General features: G+C 37.7%; 1 protein-coding gene across 3 annotated transcripts in view; it reads left to right on the forward strand.

Moving 5' to 3' along the window:
- The window catches only part of ITPR2 (inositol 1,4,5-trisphosphate receptor type 2), a 521,140-nt gene that overhangs the window by 393,400 nt on the left and 104,545 nt on the right, over window positions 1-23,195 (forward strand). For all 3 annotated transcript variants that reach the window (XM_057555894.1, XM_007194868.3, XM_007194867.3), the window contains exons 46-48: window positions 13,956-14,063; window positions 18,349-18,541; window positions 21,330-21,455. In XM_057555894.1, coding sequence (XP_057411877.1) covers window positions 13,956-14,063; window positions 18,349-18,541; window positions 21,330-21,455 — 427 coding nt within the window. The remainder of the gene's footprint in view (window positions 1-13,955; window positions 14,064-18,348; window positions 18,542-21,329; window positions 21,456-23,195) is intronic.

The raw sequence follows: 23,195 nt of genomic DNA on the forward strand, positions 1-23,195 counted from the left end.
TTTTCTTTGCATGCCCTCTCTTTGTCTTCTCATGTGCAACCTGGGTAATTTAACTTCTGAGTGACTAGATAACATTGAAAAGGTGTTGGGTGTCACAGAATGAACAAGTAACAGAAGACATCTGTTTGCAATTCTTTGTCTCTTTTCAGTTTGATTCAACTGATCTGAATCCTGACTTAGAGCTGAAATTCACCTTGCCACCTCATTTCCTCCTTCATTAGGTTTGCCTTTGAAATGCAGAAGTTCACTTAAGCAATAATTCTCTCACTTTTGAGAACCGCTCTATCTAACAAAAGCTGACCTTTTTTTTAAGCAGCTGTTGATTAGACAGTTAAACATAGAGATGGCACTAGCATGGTATTTCTCAGTCTGATGTAACTCAGAAATAGAAAGCTGCAGAAACCGGAGGTTGAAACGCTTTCAAGCAACTGAGCTTGAGGTTCCTGAAAATTATCTCGCAGTGCTTCCTCTCAGCTCCCCACACTCCACCCCTGATTTTACATCTGGCTCATCTGTGCACTTCAGATTGGATTCCTGAGCACACTGGCAGTGTGAGAACTGTTGTGAAAATCATCATTAGGATTCCAAGCCTTTAATTAGGCCACTTTCAAATGGCTTTGTCAAGACTATGAGCAAGAGGAAAGCAATTGACTCATTCTTAGAAGAGGTTTATCATAAAGGAGAGTAGAATAGTAATACTGAGCTCTTCACTAAGTCTGGTTGGTTGAGGAATGTCAGGGTCATTAGAAGCACAGACCCTCCAGTAATTCTCTTTGATATGGTATTGTATGTATTACTGTTATTTCACAGCCCGGTAAATTAGACATAAAAAGGTCAAGGGATGTGTACGTGTTCCCATGAAAGGTCAGGGACAGAACCAGAGATAGTCCCTTAGTGTGAATAATAATCCCACTTATTCCAACAATTACTTTGAGAGCAAGAATTCTCTAAGTTTTCCCAGCCAACCATAAGACCTACTTTAATATAGTCAAAGCCCTCAAAGCGACGGCTTTCTTCACCTCTTGTTGCTTTCCTTGGGGGGAAAAAAAAGATCACTAGAAACAATGAAAGAATCAGAATACTTTTGAAGAGGTAAGCAACGCTATAATTCCTAATTTCTTTATGTTATAAGTAAACGACTGCTTTATTCCAGAAAGGAATTAGAACATCTTTTATATACACAAATTGTAATTTAATATTTTCTAAAAATCAATCTCTTCTGGAAAATTAAACACATTTACCATTAAAAATTGAACAAAAACTCTATGCCTGCCATCCACCCATGCATGCAGCTATCCATCCACCCAATAAGTATTTATTAAGGAGCTGTTCCATGCTAAACAGTGTTCTAGTTACATGGGACACAACCGTGAACAAAACAAAATTCCTGTCCTCCCAGGACTTATATTCTAGGTGAGGGAGATACACGAACGTCAAATAAATAATAATTCACACTCACATTTCATTATTTTAATTGTCATGGAGAAGGATCCTTCTGTTCTGCTAGTGTTTCCCAAGCCACATTTGAAAAATCACTAAGGAGGGGACATGATGGTAAATATCCAGCAAATTTATTTCTAGATGCTTTATTTCTATTATTATTTCTAGATAATAATACTAAAGTATTATTATCCTCTTATCTCTGGGTCTGAAGAAATGCATTACTTCCTCTATGGGAATAGTAAGACCCACAAATTTCAAAGACGTGTCTTTATTTACATCAAAAAGAAATAGAGTCTGAAGAAATGTCTGTCATCAATTCTACAAAACAAAAGCCAAAAACTCTGAATGTACATCATTTTGGGGTTTCCTAGACATCAGCTGCTGCCTTCTTTGTCTTATATTAATGTTTATCTGTATTTCGGGTAAGCTCACTAAACATGTAGAATTGGTTTCTTTTCTTGCTTTTCACCATGAAATATTTTATTTATTTTGACTAGGACACTGCCAACAATAATTAATATAGAATATTTTTGTAAAATACAGATTTCAGAGAAGAGGACCTACTTAACATACAGTTTATTTTCATTAGTTTTTAGTCATTCAGAAAATACTGATATACATTCTTACATTGACATCAGAAGCAGTTCAGATTTGTACTTTGCTAAAGTTTGCATGAAACAATGTAAAATGGCAGGTATTTCCCCTTAAAATGATAAATTCTTAATAAAATACTAATATATATAGCTTCTAAGTATTAAGGTAGGAGAAAGTGTGACCTGTTTTAGTTGAAGAAATGAAACTAAAGAATAAATATGACAAATAATTGTAGGGAAAAGCTTGCTTTAGAAGGTAATTTTGTTCATCTACTCATGAAAATACACTTATAAACTAATTTTATAAACGAATATATTTATTATATAGTATAATTACGTAAACCTTCTAATAAACTTTTTTTTAATTTGAATGGGATTTTAGTATAGAAGTCTTTTTATTTATTTTTTTAAATTTTTATTGGAGTATAGTTGATCTACAGTGTGTGTTACTTTCTGCTGTACAGCAAAGTGAATCAGTTCTATGTGTACATATATTCACTCTTTTTTAGATTCTTTTCCCATATGTCATTACAGAGTATTGAGTAGAGTTCCCTGTTGCTATACAGTAGGCCCTTATTAGTTATCTACTTTATATACAGTAGTGTATGTATGTCAATCCCAATCTCCCAATTTATCCCTCCCCCCTCATTCCTCTCTGGTAACCATAAGATTGTTTTCTACATCTGTAACTCTTATTTCTGTTTTGTAAATAAGTTCATTTGTACCATTTTTTTTAGATTCCACATGTAAGTGATATCACACGGTATTAGTCCTTCTCTGTCTGACTTACTTCACTCAGTATCACAATCTTTAGGTCCATCCTTGTTGCTGCAAATGGCATTATTTCTTTCTTAATGGCTGAGTAATATTCCATTGTATATCTGTACCACATCTTCTTTATCCATTCTTTTGTCGATAGACATTTAGGTTGCTTCCATGTCCTGGCTATTGTAAATAGTGAGTACAGAAATCTTTTTAAAAGAGCAAAGTGAGCTCAGAAATTGGAAGCCATGAGTGATAAGTGACCAGTTTTCTTTTAATTAAATGGAATACTTTTGATATGTCTGATCCCAATTTCAATTTTTTTTGAAAAATGGATTCAGTAAACTACTGTTATTAAGAGTATTTAATAAATGTTTACATTTTTCTTATAGGTTTTTAAAGGAAAAAACTTATTTTAAAAAAGTTGCTTCTTTTATGTTTAATTTTATATTACAAAAAAGGGGATTTCCTGTCAAGAATATAAGTTGGTCATGGTGATAAAACATATTAAGCACCAGGATTCTGTTAGCAGGATTGGAATCTCCTAGAGGGCTGGTTAAACCAGGTTGCTGGGCCTCACCCCCAGAGTTCACCCCCTGAAGGTGAGGTGGGACCTAAGAAACTACATTTCTCATGAGTTCTCAGGTGATACTGATATCGCTGGCCTGGACCACATTCTGAGAACCTTTGTATTAGCATGAATATTAGCCATCAGTAGGAAAGCTAGATTCTTCAGCACAACAATTTGTAATGCTTCCTGTCACAACCTTAGTACCTAGAAAACTTACTATTTTCAATCATTTAAAAATGCATAATTTCTTGCCTTTTTTCTCCCCTCTCCTTCTTTGCCCTGCTTCAGGGGTTGAGCTATCATATTTATTATAATCATTAAAGGTCTTTTATTGATTTTACTATAATTTCAGGCAGACCCTCATGAATAGGAGTCTAGATCATCTGGAAATTAGGAGTTTTGAAAATTTTTGCAAATTTCTTGTCATTTTGCATGTATCTTTATCTTAGTTTGGCTACCATTGTAAAATGGAAATAATAAACTGATCTCTAAGAACCATAAAGAATTTATTTTAGATATTAGTTAAGGAAAAGCTATGTTTTTTAAACTCCTTGGATAACGATACTCTAACGTAGGGTAATGCTGGCTTTCCAGGATCCCTCTTTCAGTCCTGCAGGGGGAGGGAAGGGACCAGTTCCTTACTTCCCTGTGGTTGTGTGTATGCGGCAGGGATGAGAGAAAACAGTCTTGAGATCTCATGCTTTCCTTCGGGTCTGGGGTCCTTTGGGCTGGTGGTTTATGAATCCTCCACAGCTGCCTGGCAAGGTGCTCAGGAGTTTGCCCCATCTCTTTCCCAGGGTGCCAAAAGGTATTTCTCAGAATGAACACCCCCCCTGTTCTCTCTTCTGTCCATTGCCAGCTTCCCGGTTGGTCACGCTTTCTTTGGGGCTTTCTCTTTGGATTCTCAAGAGCCTATTTGGAAATCCAGAAAAATGAATATTGCCTTTTTTCTCTCTCATTCTGATTAAAGTCCAAATTCTGCTCAAGATAATATGGCTAACTGTGTTTGACTAAGGAACAGGGAAGCCTGAGAAAGAGAAAAAGGGATTTTTTAACTGACTTTTTAAGAAAGACTGAGATTCGTTACTTTTCCCAGCTAACCCATTCCATTACTCTGGTTGGTGGTGAATCAGCACTTTCCTCTGCTTCCCATAGCCCATCTATAATACTCTTCCCACTTCCTCTCATCCTCATCTGACCCCTCCTCCAACTCTCTAATATTATCACCTCCCTTCTTTGGGAAAGGCCACCATTTCCTCCTTGGGAAAGGAGCCCTTCACTACTTAACCTCAGACATGAGGTGAATATTAATGGGGGTTTCCTGCAGCCTGAACTCTGCTGCCTGAAGTGGGAAGGGGGTGCTCCTGTCTACTGGGGGGCCTGAAGCTGATTCTCCTCTAAAGTATCTTAGTGCAAACACCGCCTGCCACGGTGACTGTCTTCTTGTCAAGACCGCAGGGCTGAACTGCCTCATGTGAGTAAACCTTTTCTTCTTCTGAACATGGCTTTGACCCTACTCCTAACAGAATAATAATTCTGGCAACCACATGCTAGAAGGAGAGTTATTTCTTCTTTGATCTATTTTCTTTATAAAGGGCCTCACAGTCCTGAGAGTAGCTCTGGACAGATGGCACCTTTCCCAAATGGATTCTCTCTAATCCCCCAATTCCTTTTCCAACAGAAGCAAAAAGAATAGGTAAGGATCTCAGTTTATCTTGCCACAGTTATGAGAAAAATTCCTTTATGGTTTGTATTAGCTTTTGCTATAGATTGAATGTTTATGTCTCACCAAAATTCATATGTTGAATCCTAATGCCTAATGTGATGGTATTAGGAGGTATTAGGAGGTGGGGCCTTTGGGAGGTGATTAGGTCATGATGGTGGAGCCCTTCTGAATGGGATTAGTGCCCTATGAAAGAGGCCTGAGAGAGATCCCTTGCCTTTTCCACCAATGAGGTTATAATGAGAAGACATCTGACTGTGAGGAAGTGAGCTCTCCTTAAACATCGAATCTGCTGGTGCTTTGATCTTGGACTTCCCAGCATCCAGAAATGTGAGAAATAAGTTTCTGTTTATAAGCCACCCAGTCTATGATATTTTTGTTATCACAGCCTGAACAGACTAAGACAGCTTCCTCGGGCTGCTGTAACAAATTACCGCAAACTTGATAGCTTAAAACAGCAGGTGTTTGTTCTCTCACAGTTTTGGGGGCTAGAAGTTCTAAATCAAAGTGTTGGCAGGGCCAAGCTCTCTCTGAATGCTCTAGGGTAGGATCCTTCCCTGCTTCGTCCTAGTTTCTGGTGGTTGCTGGCAATCCTTGGTATTCCTTGGCTTGTATCACTCCCATCTCTCCTGTCATCAGTTGGCATTCTCCGTGTGTGTGTGTGTGTGTGTGTGTGTGTGTGTGTGTATCCAAATTTCCTTCTTCTTATAAGGACACTAGTCATTGGATTAGGGCCCACCAATATCCAGTATGACCTCATCTTGATTTCATTATACCTGCAAAGACCTTATTTCCAAATAAGGTCAGTTTCACAGGTCCTGGGGGTTAGAACTTGAACGTATCTTTTTGGTGGACACAGTTCAACCCACAGAAGTATTCTCTATTCAAACTCCTCACATGGGCATTTAGTGTGACTCCAAATTCTAGTCCCGTCTCCTGCTATCCACCCTCTATGACTTGGTTCATGCAGATCCCTCTCTACATTAGAATGGCTTCTTCATGCCATCCTCCTTCCCCTTCATCATTTTCTCTATTCTTTAAAGCCTTTATCGGATGCATTTCTTACATGATTCCTTTCCTAGTACCACCAACCAAATGTGATTCCTTGTATTTCTGCCCTTGTTTTCCCTCTTTTAATTACATTTCTGTAATTGTTTTAATTCCTCCAACTAGAAAGTAGGTTGCTTAAAAGAAGTGTCTACTTATCTCTATAATCCCACAATAGTTCTATGCTTTGCACATAACAGAATCACAAAATCAGAGAAAAATAGATGTCTTGAAAGTACAAGACTTGTGTATTTTAAGCCTTTTAGAATAGGTGAAAACCTTAGTTTATATCCTCTTTTGCTGATTTCTCTCTGCTTCAAACAAGAAAAGTGTTTGGTATAAAAGCAGTGTACCAAACCTAAGCAGATAAGGCAATTATTCTGACTTCAGGCTGTGGCTCACTTTGTGATCTTTGGAAAGCTGGTAGCCGTGTCAGTTTTACCAATTAATAAAAGTGGAGCTTACATGAAAAAGTTCACAGATGAGAGGTGCCAAAGAATAATTATTGTTGAATAATGTTCAAGTGCAATTGCTTGGTTTTTTCACTCCAACCTTACTTGGACCCAAACTGAAATGAACACTAAAATCCTAATGATAAGAAGACAAATGTGTAATGGTTTAATAAGGGATGCTGCTAAAAATGAAAAGCCTAAGTCTGTCATCTTTATTCCCCAGTCTTGGATTTTAAAAACTGCACAATGTTAGTCAAAGACCCTGCTGTAGGTTATATGTGTTTATGTATAAGGTTTGTACTTACAAGTATGTGTATATACATATACATATGTTAATTTCTATTCAGTGTTGTATATGTATTTAACTAAATTACAAATATGTCATAATTAATAATGAGGTACATGATTTTCACCTTTCTTTTCAACATACAGTGAAAGAATCGCTAGCCCTTCTTGGTAGTCCTTTGCTTCATAGGGATGTCTTGATTCTTTTATAAGGCTGACTATCCACCAAAGCTTTTGGTCCCTTCCTCACTTATATATATGCTTATATCTGCCCATGATTACATTGCATTTTGTTTTAAAATTTTTCTGTTATGATAGACAACAAATTATCTCAGGGCTAGTTTTTCTGTTTGTAATAATGAGCTAATGAGAGTTCTTTATTGGTAAAATCATTTTGGCATCCCTTACTAAGCAGGTATGACAAATGTAAACCCACATCATATATAAAACAATTGCTACTATTTTGCCTTACAAAGATTGTTGTGGATTACAAGTTTTTCTAGAACCCAGAGATTTCCCACCTATGACATTATCCCTTTTCGCATTCAGTACTGTTGCCCATGTTCAGATTCTCATTATTACTAATATTGATTGCTGGTTGGTTTTCCAGACTATGGTGTGTTGTGACATCAGCTGATTTCGAGTACTGTGGTGAGGGTCTCTGTCAAGTACAGTTGGATATTGTAATATGGCTATCCTTGATTATTTTAATTAGCTGTTTTCCAGTTTTTCATTAGGATTTAAATTAGATTTCTTACTGTGATGGCTCTCGACAGATGTGCTATACTTGTCCAGAAACTTATCAAGTGTTTTCACCTTTGGTTTCCAAAGAATGTAATACTAAATGATGCCATTGCATCTTTGGGTGCTGGGGTTGTTTTTCTTTTTTTATGTCATATAAAAAGGTACATGGCAGGTATAGCGGACAAAATGTGGCCGGAGTGAAGACCCCATCTCTAAGGAAAAACTGATATCTCTGGTTGGCAGTGTGGCCATTCTACATGATTTTTTTATAGAATTGCATAAATAGGGGACTAAATCTTTCTTTAAAAAACAATTGGGCATATGTTAATTGGTCTCTGAGAATTTGTACTGTGCTTTTTAGTAAACTATAAATTTGGACCAAGAGAGCTCTATACTGATACCAGTCATTTTCACACATTTCAGAATCAGTGAGATACTCTACTTTTTTTGTATTTTGTCTGTATAATAGGAATGCTATCCTTGCTTCATAAAGCATTCAATTCAATTCAGCATTTTTTGAGTATCTAGTCCCTTCCTCTCCAAATAGTTTACAATCTAGCAGAAGGGATATAAGTACATGAATAGCTATGAGACAAGAAAAAATATTAAAATATTTATTTCTGAAAACACTGGGAATTCTGTCATCATCTGATATCTAATCAGATTTATTTGGCCTTTCTCTTTTATCAAGGAGAAAACAGATAATTTACTGAGATTTATGGGTCCTTGCTCACTTAAGTGCATAATGAATGTCATTCATTAACCCATTTCTTTACTGATTCGACAAATACTTATTTTTGTCTATTTGATGTACCAAGTTCTGTTTTTGACTCTGAGAATGTAGAGGTGAGTAAGACCAGGTGCTCTTCCTCAAGCATGTCACAGCCTGTTGGAGAGAAATAATAGTTACTAAGATACAGTATGAGAAATTATGCTATCTAGATATGTACAGGGCACTATCTGAACACAGAACAAGGAAAAAGAAACTAGGTGACTTTAGTCAGGAAAGGCCATCAGTTACAAAGAATATAAAAGACATCCAGGTAGAAAAAAATGGTACAATTACTTCTTTTCTTTTATTTTAAAAAATTATATATTTCAAATTTTCCAAGATTTGTATAGATTACTTATATAATCCTGAATGAAAATATTATTTTAAATGTTTGAACATGTGAAGGGAGACCTAGGCATTTTTTAAAGTGCCTTTTAAAGTGCCCCTTATCTGCAATCAACCAAGACAAATGTAAGATCACTTCATTAAGACTGAAGGAAAGAGAGAGGCCCTATCATGTTTCTGTTGAGCAGGATGAAATGAAAATTATTTGTATAGGTTTGTACTATTAATTATATCACATAAAATAGCATTAGTGGTTTCTTAAAATAATTATAGCAATTTTGACACTATAAAGTGACTATAAAGAAGTAAAAGCTTTTTTTTTTACAAATGAACTTATTTACAAAACAAAGATAGACTCACAGACATAGGAAACAAACTTATGGTTACCAAAGGGGATGGTGGGGGGGGGCGGGTGGAGATAAATGAGGAGATTGGGATTAACAGATACACACTACGATATATAAAACAGATAAACAACAGGGACCTACTGCATAGCACAGGGAACTCTACTCAGTATCTTGTAATAACTTACGACGGCAAAGAATCTGAAAAAGAATATATATATATATACACATATAATATATACACACACACATTAACAGTCTCTTTGTTGTACACTTGAAACTAACACAACATTGGAAATTAACTATACATCAGTTGACAAAGAAAAAAGAAGAAAAAAGAAATAAAAGTTTTAATAAATGAATTTAAAAGAAATTATGCAAATTAATGTCTCACCTTGGGAAGCTCTCCATAATTTAAGATTTAAAGACTTACATTCAGTCGATTAAACAAATATGTATTGAGCATCTAATATGTACCAGACACTGTTCTAAGCCGTGGAACAGTGAACAGCAGTGAACAAACCAGATGAAAACCCACGTCCTGTAAGGGCATACGCTTACTTCCTTCAGGGGGAGGTAACTAATAGACCAATGGTAAAATATGGTATGTTGTAGTGTGTGCCATGGAGAAAAACAAAGCAGGAAACGGAGTTAGATGTTCGGGGGGAGGTGAGGGAGTTGGTCTCTGAAAGCATGGTTATTGCTAAGACAATATTTGGAAGGAGTCCTGAAGTAGGGCTAGGGAGCAAGCCACGCGGGGATCCGGAGGAAGAGAATCCAGGCCAAGGGAACCGCAACTGCGAAATCCCTGAGATGGGAACGTGCTTCTCGGGTTGAAGGAACAGGCAGGAGCCCAGTGGGGCTGGGACTGCGGGGAGGGTAGCAGGAGAGGAGTCCAGAAAGGGAGCGGGGCCAGATTCTGTCGTCCTTCTTGGCCACGGTGAGGATGGGGCTCAGGCTCTAAATGAGGTGACAGCCGCCCGAGGGTTTGGGGCAGAAAAGAGGCATCATCTGATCGAAAAGATGACGCCAGCTCCTGGGTTAAGGCGACTCCGGAAGACAAGGGTGGAGCCAGGAGACCAGGTACGAGGCTATTGCAGAATTCCAGGCGAGAGGAGATGGTGACTGGGACCAGGGTGGTGTGGAGGTGTGAGAAGCAATGAGATGATAGACACTCCTGAAACCTGGTCTTTGCTGATCACTGCTCCCTGCACTCTGTCGGTAAGCTCCATTCCGAGTAGCTCACTCTGACTAGCCCTCCCTAACTGGCCCTTCCTTCTCCCACCTAACTCCCAACACATTTTAAAACCACGTTAGAGGGCTTCCCTGGTGGCGCAGTGGTTGAGAATCTGCCTGCCAGTGCAGGGGACACGGGTTCGAGCCCTGGTCTGGGAAAGTCCCACATGCCGCGGAGCAACTAGGCCCGTGAGCCACAACTGCTGAGCCTGCGCGTCTGGAGCCTCTGCTCCGCAACAAGAGAGGCCGCGACAGTGAGAGGCCCGCGCACCGCGATGAAGAGTGGCCCCCGCTCGCCGCAACTACAGAAAGCCCTCGCACAGAAACGAAGACCCAACACAGCCAAAAAAATAAATAAATAAATAAATAAATTTAAAAATAGAGCAATACAGTCATAAAAAAAACCACGTTAGAAGCTATAATTCGTTGATCCTGTCACCTTTTCATTGTCCCTCCTGGCTTCATTTCCTTCCTTATTCAGCTTGGATTCCATGGTCCCATATACATTCCTTGCATAGACTCTTAAATTCCACCTCTCTCTTTTTTGTACATTGTTGACCTCACCCAGCAAAACCACAACCTCATTAATTACAACTCTGCTTACTCCATGTCTGGACCCTGACAGATGAACATCAAGGGAGAAAAACACAAAGATGCTTATTGCCCTCACTTTGACCATAGCAGAAGGGGGACCCTTGGGGTTTCCTGACAATCCCATTTTCCAAGTCCATTCACTTTCCCTAGCAGACTGTTCCATACCTTCTCTTCCTCAAATTCCCAAACCTCTCTCATCCTCCTTGTCAGCTTTTTACTCCACTGAGAAAATAAAAGTAACCAGAAAAGAACTACTCTGTGTATCCACCACAACTGCCCACCCGTATTCTCTGCTGTCACTGTGGCTGAACTTGTTTCTATCTGAGGCAAGTTCTTCCACTTATATATTAGATCATTCCATTCTCACCTAGTCAAGACATTGCTTTAGCAAATGTTCCATCTCTCTTAAGCAAACATGACATTAAAATTGCCATCTTAAAAAAAATCCTCCCTTTTACCCTGTCACTTTCTCTAGGTACCACCCTATTTCTTGGCTCCCCACTTAGAGCAACACTCTTCAAGATCTGCCTACACTCATCGTTTGTACTTCTCCTCTCATTCTTACTTAAACTCACTACAGCTAGGCGTTGGTGCCCACCACTGCCTGACCTGCTGTTGTCAAGGTTACCATGACTTCCAAGTTGGTAAAAAAGTGACCACTTCCCACTCCTCATCTGATTTGATGCAGATGATCGCTGCCTCCATTTTTTAAAGTTCTTTCTTCACTTGGCTGCCAGGACACCTGATTTCACTGGTTTTGCTCCTACTTCACTGGCCCAACTTTCTCAGTCTGCTTTGCTGATGCCTCTCATCTTTCTAGCCTCTGTCAGAGTTCCTTAGATCTCCTTTCTCTGTCTAAGCTTACTTTAGGTGATCTCACTGAGGTTCATGGTTTCAAATATCAGTCGTATACTGATGACCCCTGACATTTAGCTCCAGCCCCAGCCTCTGCCCAGAACTCCTGACAAACGTCAACAGCCTGTTCACCTTCTCCCTTTGGATGATGTCTAAAGCTTCATGTGTCTAAAACAAAATCCAGATACTCACCCCCTGAATATGCTCCTCCTGCATTTTTCCTTAGTAAGTGGCATTTCTAAACTTTCAGTCGCTCAGGTCAATAATTTTGGAGGCACCCTGAACTCCTCTCTTTCTCTCATGCCCCAGATCCAATCTGTACACAAATCATGCCAGTCCATGCTTTGAAGAACTGGCCATTTCTTAAAACATATGCTCATGTGCCTAAATGATTACCATAGTTTTATCCTTTGAAACTCATTTAGATTTTTAGAAACACCTACAAGTCACAACAAGTTTTATGACTGTGGTTTGTAATAAAATCTGTATAATTCGCATTTCAGTCAAAAATAAAATGTAAATATAAAACAGGAAATGGCTTTCTTTTTTTAAATTTATTTATTTATTTATTTATTTATTTATTTATTTATTTATTTATGGCTGTGTTGGGTCTTCGTTTCTGTGCGAGGGCTTTCTACAGCTGCGGCAAGTGGGGGCCACTCTTCATCGCGGTGCACGGGCCTCTCACTATCGTGGCCTCTCTTGCTGCGGAGCACAGGCTCCAGAAGCGCAGGCTGAGTAGTTGTGGCTCACGGGCCCAGTTGCTCCGCAGCATGTAGGATCTTCCCAGACCAGGGCTCGAACCCGTGTCCCCTGCATTGGCAGGCAGATTCTCAATCACTGCGCCACCAGGGAAGCCCCGGAAATGGCTTTCTTGAGTGATTTATAAATATTCCTGGAAGCCAATTCTAAAATAATCGTTTCAAAAATGAGCAACATCAATGGAATGAATAACTTATCAAATTATCACTAACAAGGATGCTGTTTATTTAGTTTTAGTTTTATAGGCTCTGGATTATTGTTTAAAATTTATCTCCATTCTTTATACTTACAATTAACAGTAACATCTCATGAGTAATACAAAGACTTATTTATTGCTCTTTAATGTTGATGAGAGTATTGACTCTGGAACCATACTGCTTGCGTTCAGTACTGGTTCTATTATTAGCTGGAAAGCTACATTCTCACAGACAATTTCCTTAAATGCTCTGTGCCTCAGTTTTTCTATCTGTAAAATGAGGATAAGAGTGCTTACACCAGGATTTCTTACTAGGATCAAATGTGTTCGTGTGCTTAAATGTTTAGGATAGTACCTGGCACAGAGTAAGAGATAGGAATGGTACTAGGAATAAAAGAATTATATGGCAGATTCTTCGTTACTAGAAGCCCTCAGGGAACTTGAGGCTTAATAGAAAATCTGAAAGGTTAAAGACATTATGAGGTTTTAGAGATTGTTCAAGACAACCATAAAAGAGATATCTGAAGGCAATAGGTATTAGTTATCTACAAAGTGAGAGAACTGACCAACAAATTCCATAGACCTTCAAATGAGAAAGATTACTTCTATCAACAGCAGGTTAAGATAATTTATGGTGAAAGTTTTGTGTTTTAAATGTTCAGTTTCAATTACAATAAAACTGAGATCTGTACTCATAAAGCACCAATATTGACATATGAACATGTAGAAGCATAGGATTTTAGTACAAACTGCTAACTGTAGAGCTTTGATTAGGTGCTGTAGGAAACATAGATACCTATTTATGTGTATATAGGAAGCTGCCATTTATACTGGTACCACTACCCACTGAACTATCACCGTGTTCATCAAGTTATTTATTATAAGGAGTATCAATTATATATCACTGTGGGTTTTTCTTCTTCCTGGCACAATTATACATTATTGAAGATGTGTATTTAGTCAACAAATAGTAATTGAATACCTACTCTGGGCAAGACACAGTCTTCTCATGCTAAGAAGCTATATCGCCAAATAAAAATGTAAGATTGCTATAGTGACGTTGTTATTTATGCCTTTCAAATAGACATGCTTTCCTGAAATGGAATTAATTGCCATTAACCCCAGAACTGTGAAGCTATGTATACAAGTGGACAAAGTATTTTCAAAGTTTGTCCCCAGGACAGGGGAAAAAAAAAGTCCTAAAACATTTCCTCCCTCTTTTCCCCTCTAGTTGGCACGCCACAACAAACTCTTGCAGCAGATGCTCAAACCAGGATCCGATCCAGATGACGGAGATGAAGCCTTAAAGTATTATGCCAACCACACCGCACAGATCGAGGTAACCATCTATTATTTCTTGAATGGGACCAACTGTGAAAAGATATGTGCACTTTCTCTTTCAGACCATTTTCATTATTGTTTCCTAGAACAACGAAGTAGAATTGAGTGATATAAACTGTAAAAGTATATATACCAAAAGAAGAGATGTGAGCAGTGACTTATAAGAAATTCATGTGCACATCTTTCAAAGTTGTCTTTATTTTTTGACCAGAAATATATGTAAATTCTCTTTTATAATTAATAAGGTTGTTTTTTTTTGTTTGTTTTGTTTTGGTCCTGGAAGAAATCATTGCAGAGCAGTGATATTTTAGAGACAGGATTATTATAGTGGATATTATCATTCAAGAAATGGTTTCTTTTTAAAAACTATGGAAAGCTTATTAAAGTAGAGATCTCTGTGTAAGAAAGTATTCAGAAGGATGGGAAAAACGGAAGGCACTAGTAAAGTTTTCATGTTGATAGCATGAGCTTGAAATGGTTTAACAATGTCCATTTCACTTTGCAGCAATTCAGTACCACCCCCGTAAATGAGACCTTATTGAAGGGCTGGTGGCAGTTCAGGAGGTGTGGGTCAACATGGCCTTAATCATTTTGTGTTGTGAGACCCATCTGGCTGTCATTCACTAGCTATGGTATCATTTTGACACTGGTTGGCAGAGCTAATCAGGCAGAAGTGAGCAGAGTAGTTGACGCCTGTCACTCGTAATTTACATTCACACATTCATTCACTTTGGCAGATATTTTTAGTTTTCAGCAGAGTGCATGATGGCATCACTGCTATTAACTCTCTAGGTACATAATCACTGTACCTTCTTGTTTACTGTTGCCAAACCTTTGCAATCATGAGAATTATTACTTTGTGTCTCAAAATGAATCCCTTGCTCACGTTTATAAACATTAATAGCTTTGGTGGTAGACTTGACTTAGTGCAGTGCATGAGCCGGACCAGCAGCAAAAACATTGCTCACTACATCAGGTGCTTAGGAACTGGGAAGCTGGCAAAGTCAGGAAGCCGGAGAAATTGATACGAATAAATCATCAAACCACCAAGGTTCTGCAGAAGGTCCTGGAGGCCAAAGTACAAAGCCAGTGATTAGAAGAGAATATCAGGAATGGTAGACAGAATGGGCAGGTAGAATAGCAGGTGGGCCAGAGGTAGAGGTTGGGTTAATACTTGTGTGTGAGAGACAGAGGCTGTTATTGAAGCTGGACTTTTATTGGTTCCCAGCAGTGAGGAGAGATTTAGCTGTAAATACATATATTCAGTAAATGTTTACTGAGCCTTTACTCTTTACCAATTACATACACATAGAGAAGGTCATTCTGTGTAGTAATTGTATAAACAAAGACCAGCGAAATTTAGAGAAAATAGTGATTAACTGTGCCTGGGGAATTTCAGGATGGATTTCACAGAGAAGGTTGTCATAAAGTATATATTAAAAGAATAAGTAGAGGTTCCTCTCTACTAAAGTTTGGGCATGGGATTTCAGGTAGAATTAAATGAAGGGAAGGTGAAAGAACATAGGAAGGGGAATGACTCTCTTCAAAAGATTACTGAAGTTGCTGTTTGGAAAAGGGATTGGAAAAGGGAATGAGGCAAAGAATGCAGGTAGATGAAATAGGAAGATAGAAAAGGGAGAAATGGTGGTACTGAAGATGACTTGATTAGAGAAAATAGACACACATATATTATAACACACACACACATATACATATGTAAAGGGCTTGATGCTTGATTTTGGATTGCACATGTAAGGTGAGGGAAATACTGGGGAAAATGATGCCCCTGGGGCTTCTGGTTTGAATAAATGGACAGAAATTGGTGTTATGCATAGGGATCCTAGCTTTGGCAGATAAAATGAACAGGAAGATCATTTGTTGATTCTTGGATAAATTGAATTTGAGGTGACTTTGAGGAATGCATTAAGTTGGATATAGAAGTTAAGGGTTCAAAGGAGTAGTCTGAGTTGATGATCTAAATTCTTCACTTTGACCAATCCTCATGTTCGTTCAAAGACCAGCTCATATGACCTATTCAGAGAGGACTCCCCTCCTTCCTTCAGGCATTCGTTAATTTCATCCCACTACGCTCCCACAGCAGTTTGATCATTCTGTTAATGTGTCATGTGGGAATACTGTTAGCTTCTTCTGGGTAACTTGTCCCCTATTTGAGGCAGAAGCTAGTCTTGATCATCCTTTTATTTCCAAAACTGAACACTGTTCTTGGAGCCTAAGCATAATAATGAGTATTGTTGAAAATCATAGTTTGTCTATATGTTATAGACTCAAAGACCCTGGGAAATAGGAAGGACCTTGTGGGTTACCTAGTCTGTTCACCTATCCAAGGAGGAATTGCTTTATAAGGACCCTGTTTCTGCTTTAAATTCTTCCTGTGATAGTGATCTCACCACTTCAGGAGGAAACATCCAATTTGGAATAACTCCAATAATTAGAAAGTTATTTTTTGATAAAACATGCACTCTAGCCCACTTTTATGTTTGCCTACTGTTCCGAATATTTGCTACCCTGTCAACACGACAGCTTGCCTCTAACATTTGAAGAACCATTGTGATTAGTAAGCAGTACAAGCTTTTATAGATAGGGATTCATGTTGTTTTTTCACTTTGAATTTCCCAGGACTCCTCGCCTAAGGACTGAATAAGCATTTGTTGAATAAGTATATTTTAAAAAGTATACATTTTTGGCTTTTTACGGTTAACACATTCCCATCTCTTTCAGTAATCCCTCCAGTCTGTCAATGCCCCTTGTAAAATGTAACAACCAAGATCAAACATAACGTGTCCTAAAGGGGCTGAAAAGCTTGGCTTTTAGTGATCAGAACATTATTTCTTAAATGCACCCTGAGTTTTTTTAAAAATGTTTGACACTGTTGGATCAAGTAAACCCTTTTTTCCCACACATAGTTGCTTACCATACCAAATAGGTCCAATTCTTCTTTTGTACAATTGATTTTTTTAGCCTATGTTCAAGAATTTTATTTACCACTACAAATTTCTTCTTTATTTTATGATAGTATTCTAGTATGTGTTCTGTGTATATAACATATCATTTAAGGTAGCTTCAGTTACAAGTAAAAGAATACCAGACTGACAATTTTTTAAATGATAAAAATGTTTGATTATCCCACATAATGGGAGGCCTGGAGGTACCAGTAGTTCTATAATTGATTAAATGACTCAGTGATGTCTTCAAACACTCAGACCTTTTCCATCTCTTCTGCTAAGTCTTCCTTATTATGCTGGTGATATGTCACTTCATGGTTGCAAAATGGCTGCCAACGTTTTAAGTATCATCACCACCTTTTGTTCTAAGCAGGAAGAAAGACGGTACAGGCAAAAAAGAGCTTTTGTGTTGTGTATTTGATTTTTTGTTGTTATTTTCTTTGTCTCATGTGGCTTTCTGTCTTTTCAGGAAGCAAAATCTTTCCTGGAAGCACCTCGCAACCCCAGGATATTTCTCCTTATACCTCATTTCCCAGAGCTAGGCTATTTGCTCATCACCATACCAGTCAAACGGAAATAGAATGACTCTTTTGCCTTAAACCAATCCTGTGATTCATTTTTGAGGGCTAAGTAGAGTACATAAATATGAAGCTTGAGACTTAGTCTACACAAACCCTTGTGACATAGGAAAGCTGTATGAAAACATTTACCCTGGGTTTTGTTGTTGTTGTTGTTGTTGTTTAAAGTTAAATTCTTACAAATACCAAATAAGAGAAGTACAAAATAATGACTATTCACATCTGGGTATATGCTTGAATGGATGTTAGACCTACAAAAATATGTTTTGCCACATTTTAATGACATAAAGCATTTTTCTCTGTAGAACTCAGCGCACATCATGTTGTATATGTCATTTGTTCCCCAACAGCCCTTTTTAGGAAGAACAGGCTAACAGCAGGATAAAAATATACCAAGTGCTGTGCTTAAGATTACATAGCCAATCACTTGCCAGTTAAGACCCTCTTAGTTCTCTGATGTACTTCATGAAAATAAAAATGCGTGGCAAGAGTTTAATGCTAATCCAGAAAGAATAAAGATTTTCTTTTGTTATTTATAACAAAATATAATATTTATAATACATTAGTCCAGTTAATTTCTCTCATTTAAAGAGAAAAATGTAAAGGACTGTTTCAGATACTTCAAGTTGGTCTATTTTTTCATAACTGAAGTCATAAAGTATCATTAATAAAGTCATGCTAAAAACAGAAAATAGTTTAAGACCATCCGAAGCCTGAAAGAAATGCAAATTAATGTTTTCAGATTGTTCGGCATGATAGGACAATGGAACAAATAGTGTTTCCCGTCCCCAACATATGTGAATACCTCACGCGAGAATCCAAGTGCCGTGTGTTCAATACCACGGAAAGGGATGAACAAGGAAGTAAAGTGAATGACTTTTTCCAGCAAACGGAAGATCTCTACAATGAGATGAAGTGGCAGAAGAAAATCAGGAGTAAGTACAGTAAACTGAAATGGTTCATTTTGAGCATAATGATAGATACCTTGGTACTTTGGGATACCTGACAGTATTCATTTCAATTGGTTCTTAATTTCTTGCCATCTGATGTTACTGAGATCGTTTATAGGCTTAAGATTGTAAGCTCAGTCTACAACTGAAGCCAAAACACCTGTGGCTTAAGGAAAACAGAAAACTCTGACTAATTAGATCACCTTTTAGTGCTGATCCTATAGTTTTATAAATATTATGACATCCAAGATTGCAGCTGTATGTTTCAGCCTTGGAACAGCTGCAGATTTGAAGTGCATGAACAGGCCCTGACCGGCCTTAACAGTCAGTGGATGGGGTGGAGAGATGTCGGCACCAGCACTTTTGTCCTCTTGTGTTTCTGATCTTATGATTGAGTAGATTGTTTAATGTTTTCTTCTGAGAGTCATTCTATCTTTCAACATATCTGTACCTCACCAAATCAAAGTAAAAATTGTGTGACACTTGCATTCAAATAGGGCAGGGTTATAATGTCACAGTTAAAAGTTACCATAATACAGTTCCCATCACTTATTTCTCAGGTCTCCAGTCTATTTGGAAATATTATGTAACAACCTAAATGGGGAAAGAATTTGGAAAAGAATAGATACATGTATATGGATAACTGAATCACTTTGCTGAACACCTGAAACTAACACAACTCTGTTAATCAACTATACTCCAATATAAAATAAAAAGTTAAAAAATAAAATAAAATAAAAAGTTTTTTTAAAAGTTTACAAAAAAATTGAAAAATTTTCAAGTTTAAAATAAACTTTATTTTCCCAGATGAGAAATATCATGAGTTTTTAACAAAAATTGATAGGGGAAAACTTTTGATTAGGTCTTTTCTGACTTTTGGGAAGGTTTTCCAGACTGGCAGGCATATGTTCTCAGTACCTCTACTCAAAAGTGCTTCATCATTTTAGTTCCCTAGGAACTTCAGTGATTGTGGTTTATGAACTTGGTTGAGCTTGAGACATAGCATCTTTGGATAAAGATTGTAGCATGCATTGTCACACTTTCTTAGCAGAATATTTGAAAAAAAAATAGAAATTACTCTTCCTTAGCATTTTACTGTGTAGAACCTTATGGAATTCAGAGAAAATTTTGGGTGTCCAGAATACATATGAAAACTCAATTTGATAAACATACTTTTTGTTCTTGACAAAAAGTAAATTGAATAATGAGCCAGTGCTTGTAGGATCTGTGCTTTTTTAGATAAATGTTTTGTCATTTATCAAAAAACAAATCTTGGGACTTCCCTGGTGGTCCAGTGGTTAAGACTTTGCCCTCCCAATGCAGGGGGCCTAGGTTCAATCCCTGGTCAGGGAACTAGATCCTGCGTGCTGCAACTAAGAGCCCTCATGCCTCAACTAAAGGAGCCCACATGCCACAACTGAAAGATCCTGCCATGCCGCAACTGAGACCCGGTGCAGCCAAATAAATAAATAAATATTTTTTATAAAACCAAATCTTAAAATAATTTCCAACATACAGTTTACTTTTAAAATTTGGAAGCAGCTTATGATCAGGTTATAGACAGATATAATTCATTTCATGGATTTGTTATTACAAATGTATGCATCAACATCTTCTGATTTTGTCTTAATATTCTGCTTTTTAAAATGAGGACTCCTAATTCAGGAATGATAGAGATGCAGATGTTTACAATTTATGACACATTAGTCAACTAAATCCCATGGCTAATCATAGCCTACTCCAGTGCTGGAATGCTCCATTCCAAGAGAAGGAAAACAAGAAGTACTGAAGGGAAGTGTAGTTTATAAGTAAGCAACAGACTTGAGATTGGAATTCACAGAACATAATTTGAAAAGCATAAAATTTCTATTTGAAAATTGTGATGTCTTTCCCCCTCAACTGACTCCAATATTTTAAATCTGATGTTAAACTATTAAGAGTTAGAGAATGGACAAGACTCGAATAAGTCACGTGTCAAACTTATATGCATGACTTATCTGTTCAGTTCTTTAGGAGAGGTGAAAAGAACTGAGTTTTGGTTTATGTAAATGGCAGTTGTATTCAGTAGATGCATCTGCTAATTCATTTCTGATGACAGATACAGAATCCCTTTTCTGAAAATATTCAGCAAAGCCTCTCCCACTTATTGGTAGTTCTTGTTGTATATTTCATTTACTTCTGCTGTTGCAAACCCAACAAGTTCTCAGGAAGCCTAAAGGTTTAAAACTTAGTGTTATAAATCACTAGTTCCCAGTAAGCAATGCTATGCCGTGCTGTTAAGTTTCAGAGTTTCAGGTAGCTGTGACTGTGATTTGGAATTTTTGCCAGAGATAAATCTGTGCAAGGGGTGGGGGTTTTATTTTACTTTAAGACATGGGAGTGAGACCAATTTATCAATATTACTAAATTACACAGCAAATGTATACCATTCCATTAATAGGGGCCCCAGGCGGCTGCTAAACTCTCTTCCCCCCTAATCTGTTCTAGGGATAAATTAAAGAGAATTCATATAGAATCATCTTTTCTGACCACCTTTAGCAATTGCAGAATTACTCATCCTTCTACAGTGGCTTAGATGTAAACTGGCTAAAGGAGAAAGAAGGAATCAAATAGAAAACTCCTTTTTGGTATCGATTATAAATGTTCTAAAATAAGTCGTAGTTTTATAGTAGTTTACAAAAATGCATTTAGTAAAATGTTATTTCAGTAGGGGTCCTGTGATGAAATCAAAATTCATTTTCTGTTCTGTTCCACTGCGCTTCTTTCCCGCTAGGTAACCCTGCCCTGTTCTGGTTCTCAAGGCACATTTCTCTCTGGGGAAGCATCTCCTTCAACCTGGCTGTGTTTATCAACTTAGCTGTGGCTCTCTTCTACCCATTTGGGGATGATGGAGATGAAGGCAAGTGCTTGTCTATCTTTAAATGATAAGTATTTTTGAGTCTAAAAACAATACTCTTGATGCATGCCCTAACTATCTAAACCTTCCCAATTACAACAGTTACATTCTTGTTGAACAGATTTTCTTTATTCATTGGAAATAGAGAATGATGGTAAGGAGAGTAGGCAAAAAACGATGGTCAATATAAATGTTTTTCAAAAAGCTCATATACAGAAGAGCTAGTAGAGCTATATTATATATTGACAAATAAGGCATGAAAAAATTATTTGTATGTAATTTTTGTGACTGAAAGCATTTTTATACTGTATTGTTTCAATTGCATAAATATATGGGAAAAATGAGAGGGATGTATGCCAAAATGTTGACTGAGATAAATAAGTAGAATCTCTATTTTACTCTCTTCTCTTTGCTTTCCGTGTTGTCTGAGGTTTCTACAAGGAGCAGGCAAGTAATCTGAAAAGCAGTTTTTAAATGTACAGGGTAAGACAATACGATAATAGAGCATAAAGGATATTGACTATGAAGTTGATATTATTAAACGAACAATACATGAGGTTTTGCAAAAGCAAAGACAAGAGAAATTATCCCATGTTAAGTGAAATGGGAAATAATAGGAGAGGTATGCTAAAGGGTGGGACTGTGGGAATTAAATTTTGTTTAAATCTGGCAAAAGTGCATATGGGAAAATATGTCACAGGCTTGGGATACAATCCAGTCAATAACTTTGGAATGGGCGTTGAAAGAATGGCTTGGAGGACAAGATGGGAGATGCCAGCAAACAATCACCACAAGGTGCTTTTGTATCTCATCTGTTCATAGGATTATGTGAGAATCTAATGAGATGCTATAGGTACAGCGGTTAGAATAGCGGCTGGTGAGCGCGCCGTAAAGCTTAGCTGTCGATGTTGTTTGTTGTTACAAGATAAATAATAGTACTACAAAGGGAAGCTCAGTGAAAAGGATGGTATGACACGAGCAACAGGTGTTTAGGCCTATTTCAGATGAACTGGAGGTGAGCAGAAAGGGAAATGGGAGTGTGGTGGTAATTTATTATTTCAAAGGTCCGTTACAGACAGCAGATATCAAAGTTCTAGCCTTTGGGTGTAATCTGAGTGGTCATAAAAAGTTTGATTCTTTTAGAAGGTACACCAGTGCTAATAAAAGAAGAATATTTGGCAGTGGAGTAGATGTGTGAGTTAAATAGCAATGGAAACATAGCATATATTTGGTCGCCCTATGTAGGGAAGTTGCAAATACAGCAGGAAGTGGAAACAGCTTTCTCTTCATTGTGTTTAGTCTCATTTAGTGATGATAGCCCTCTTGGCGTAGAAGAATGTAATTCTTGTTAAGGGGAGAAGTCCAGCCGGAAATGATAAATTAGTATCATCTGCACACGGAATGCTGAGAGTAGATCGTAGTGTCCTGGTTAATAGAAGCATAACATCTTAGATATGGAAGCAGTTCTGGAATCATCTAATATCAAATCATCATTTGACACATAAAGAGATGGAATCCCAGAGAAGCTGAAGAATGGCAGATCTCAGAGTAGAAGGTTAACGCTTTTGTTTACAATCTAGGACTTTTCTCCATGGATGATTAGGTTGGGAGTGTGTAGGTAACCGGTGTCCCTTTATACAGGACATCATCTTCCCTGAGTTCCATTCCATGATATCCCTTACGAGACCACCAGAGCCAAAGTATACAGCCTCTGCTGCCACCAACTGTACATGAAATATCATG

This window comes from Balaenoptera acutorostrata, chromosome 11 (genome assembly GCF_949987535.1).
Source record: "Balaenoptera acutorostrata chromosome 11, mBalAcu1.1, whole genome shotgun sequence".
NCBI classification, from domain to species: domain Eukaryota; kingdom Metazoa; phylum Chordata; class Mammalia; order Artiodactyla; family Balaenopteridae; genus Balaenoptera; species Balaenoptera acutorostrata.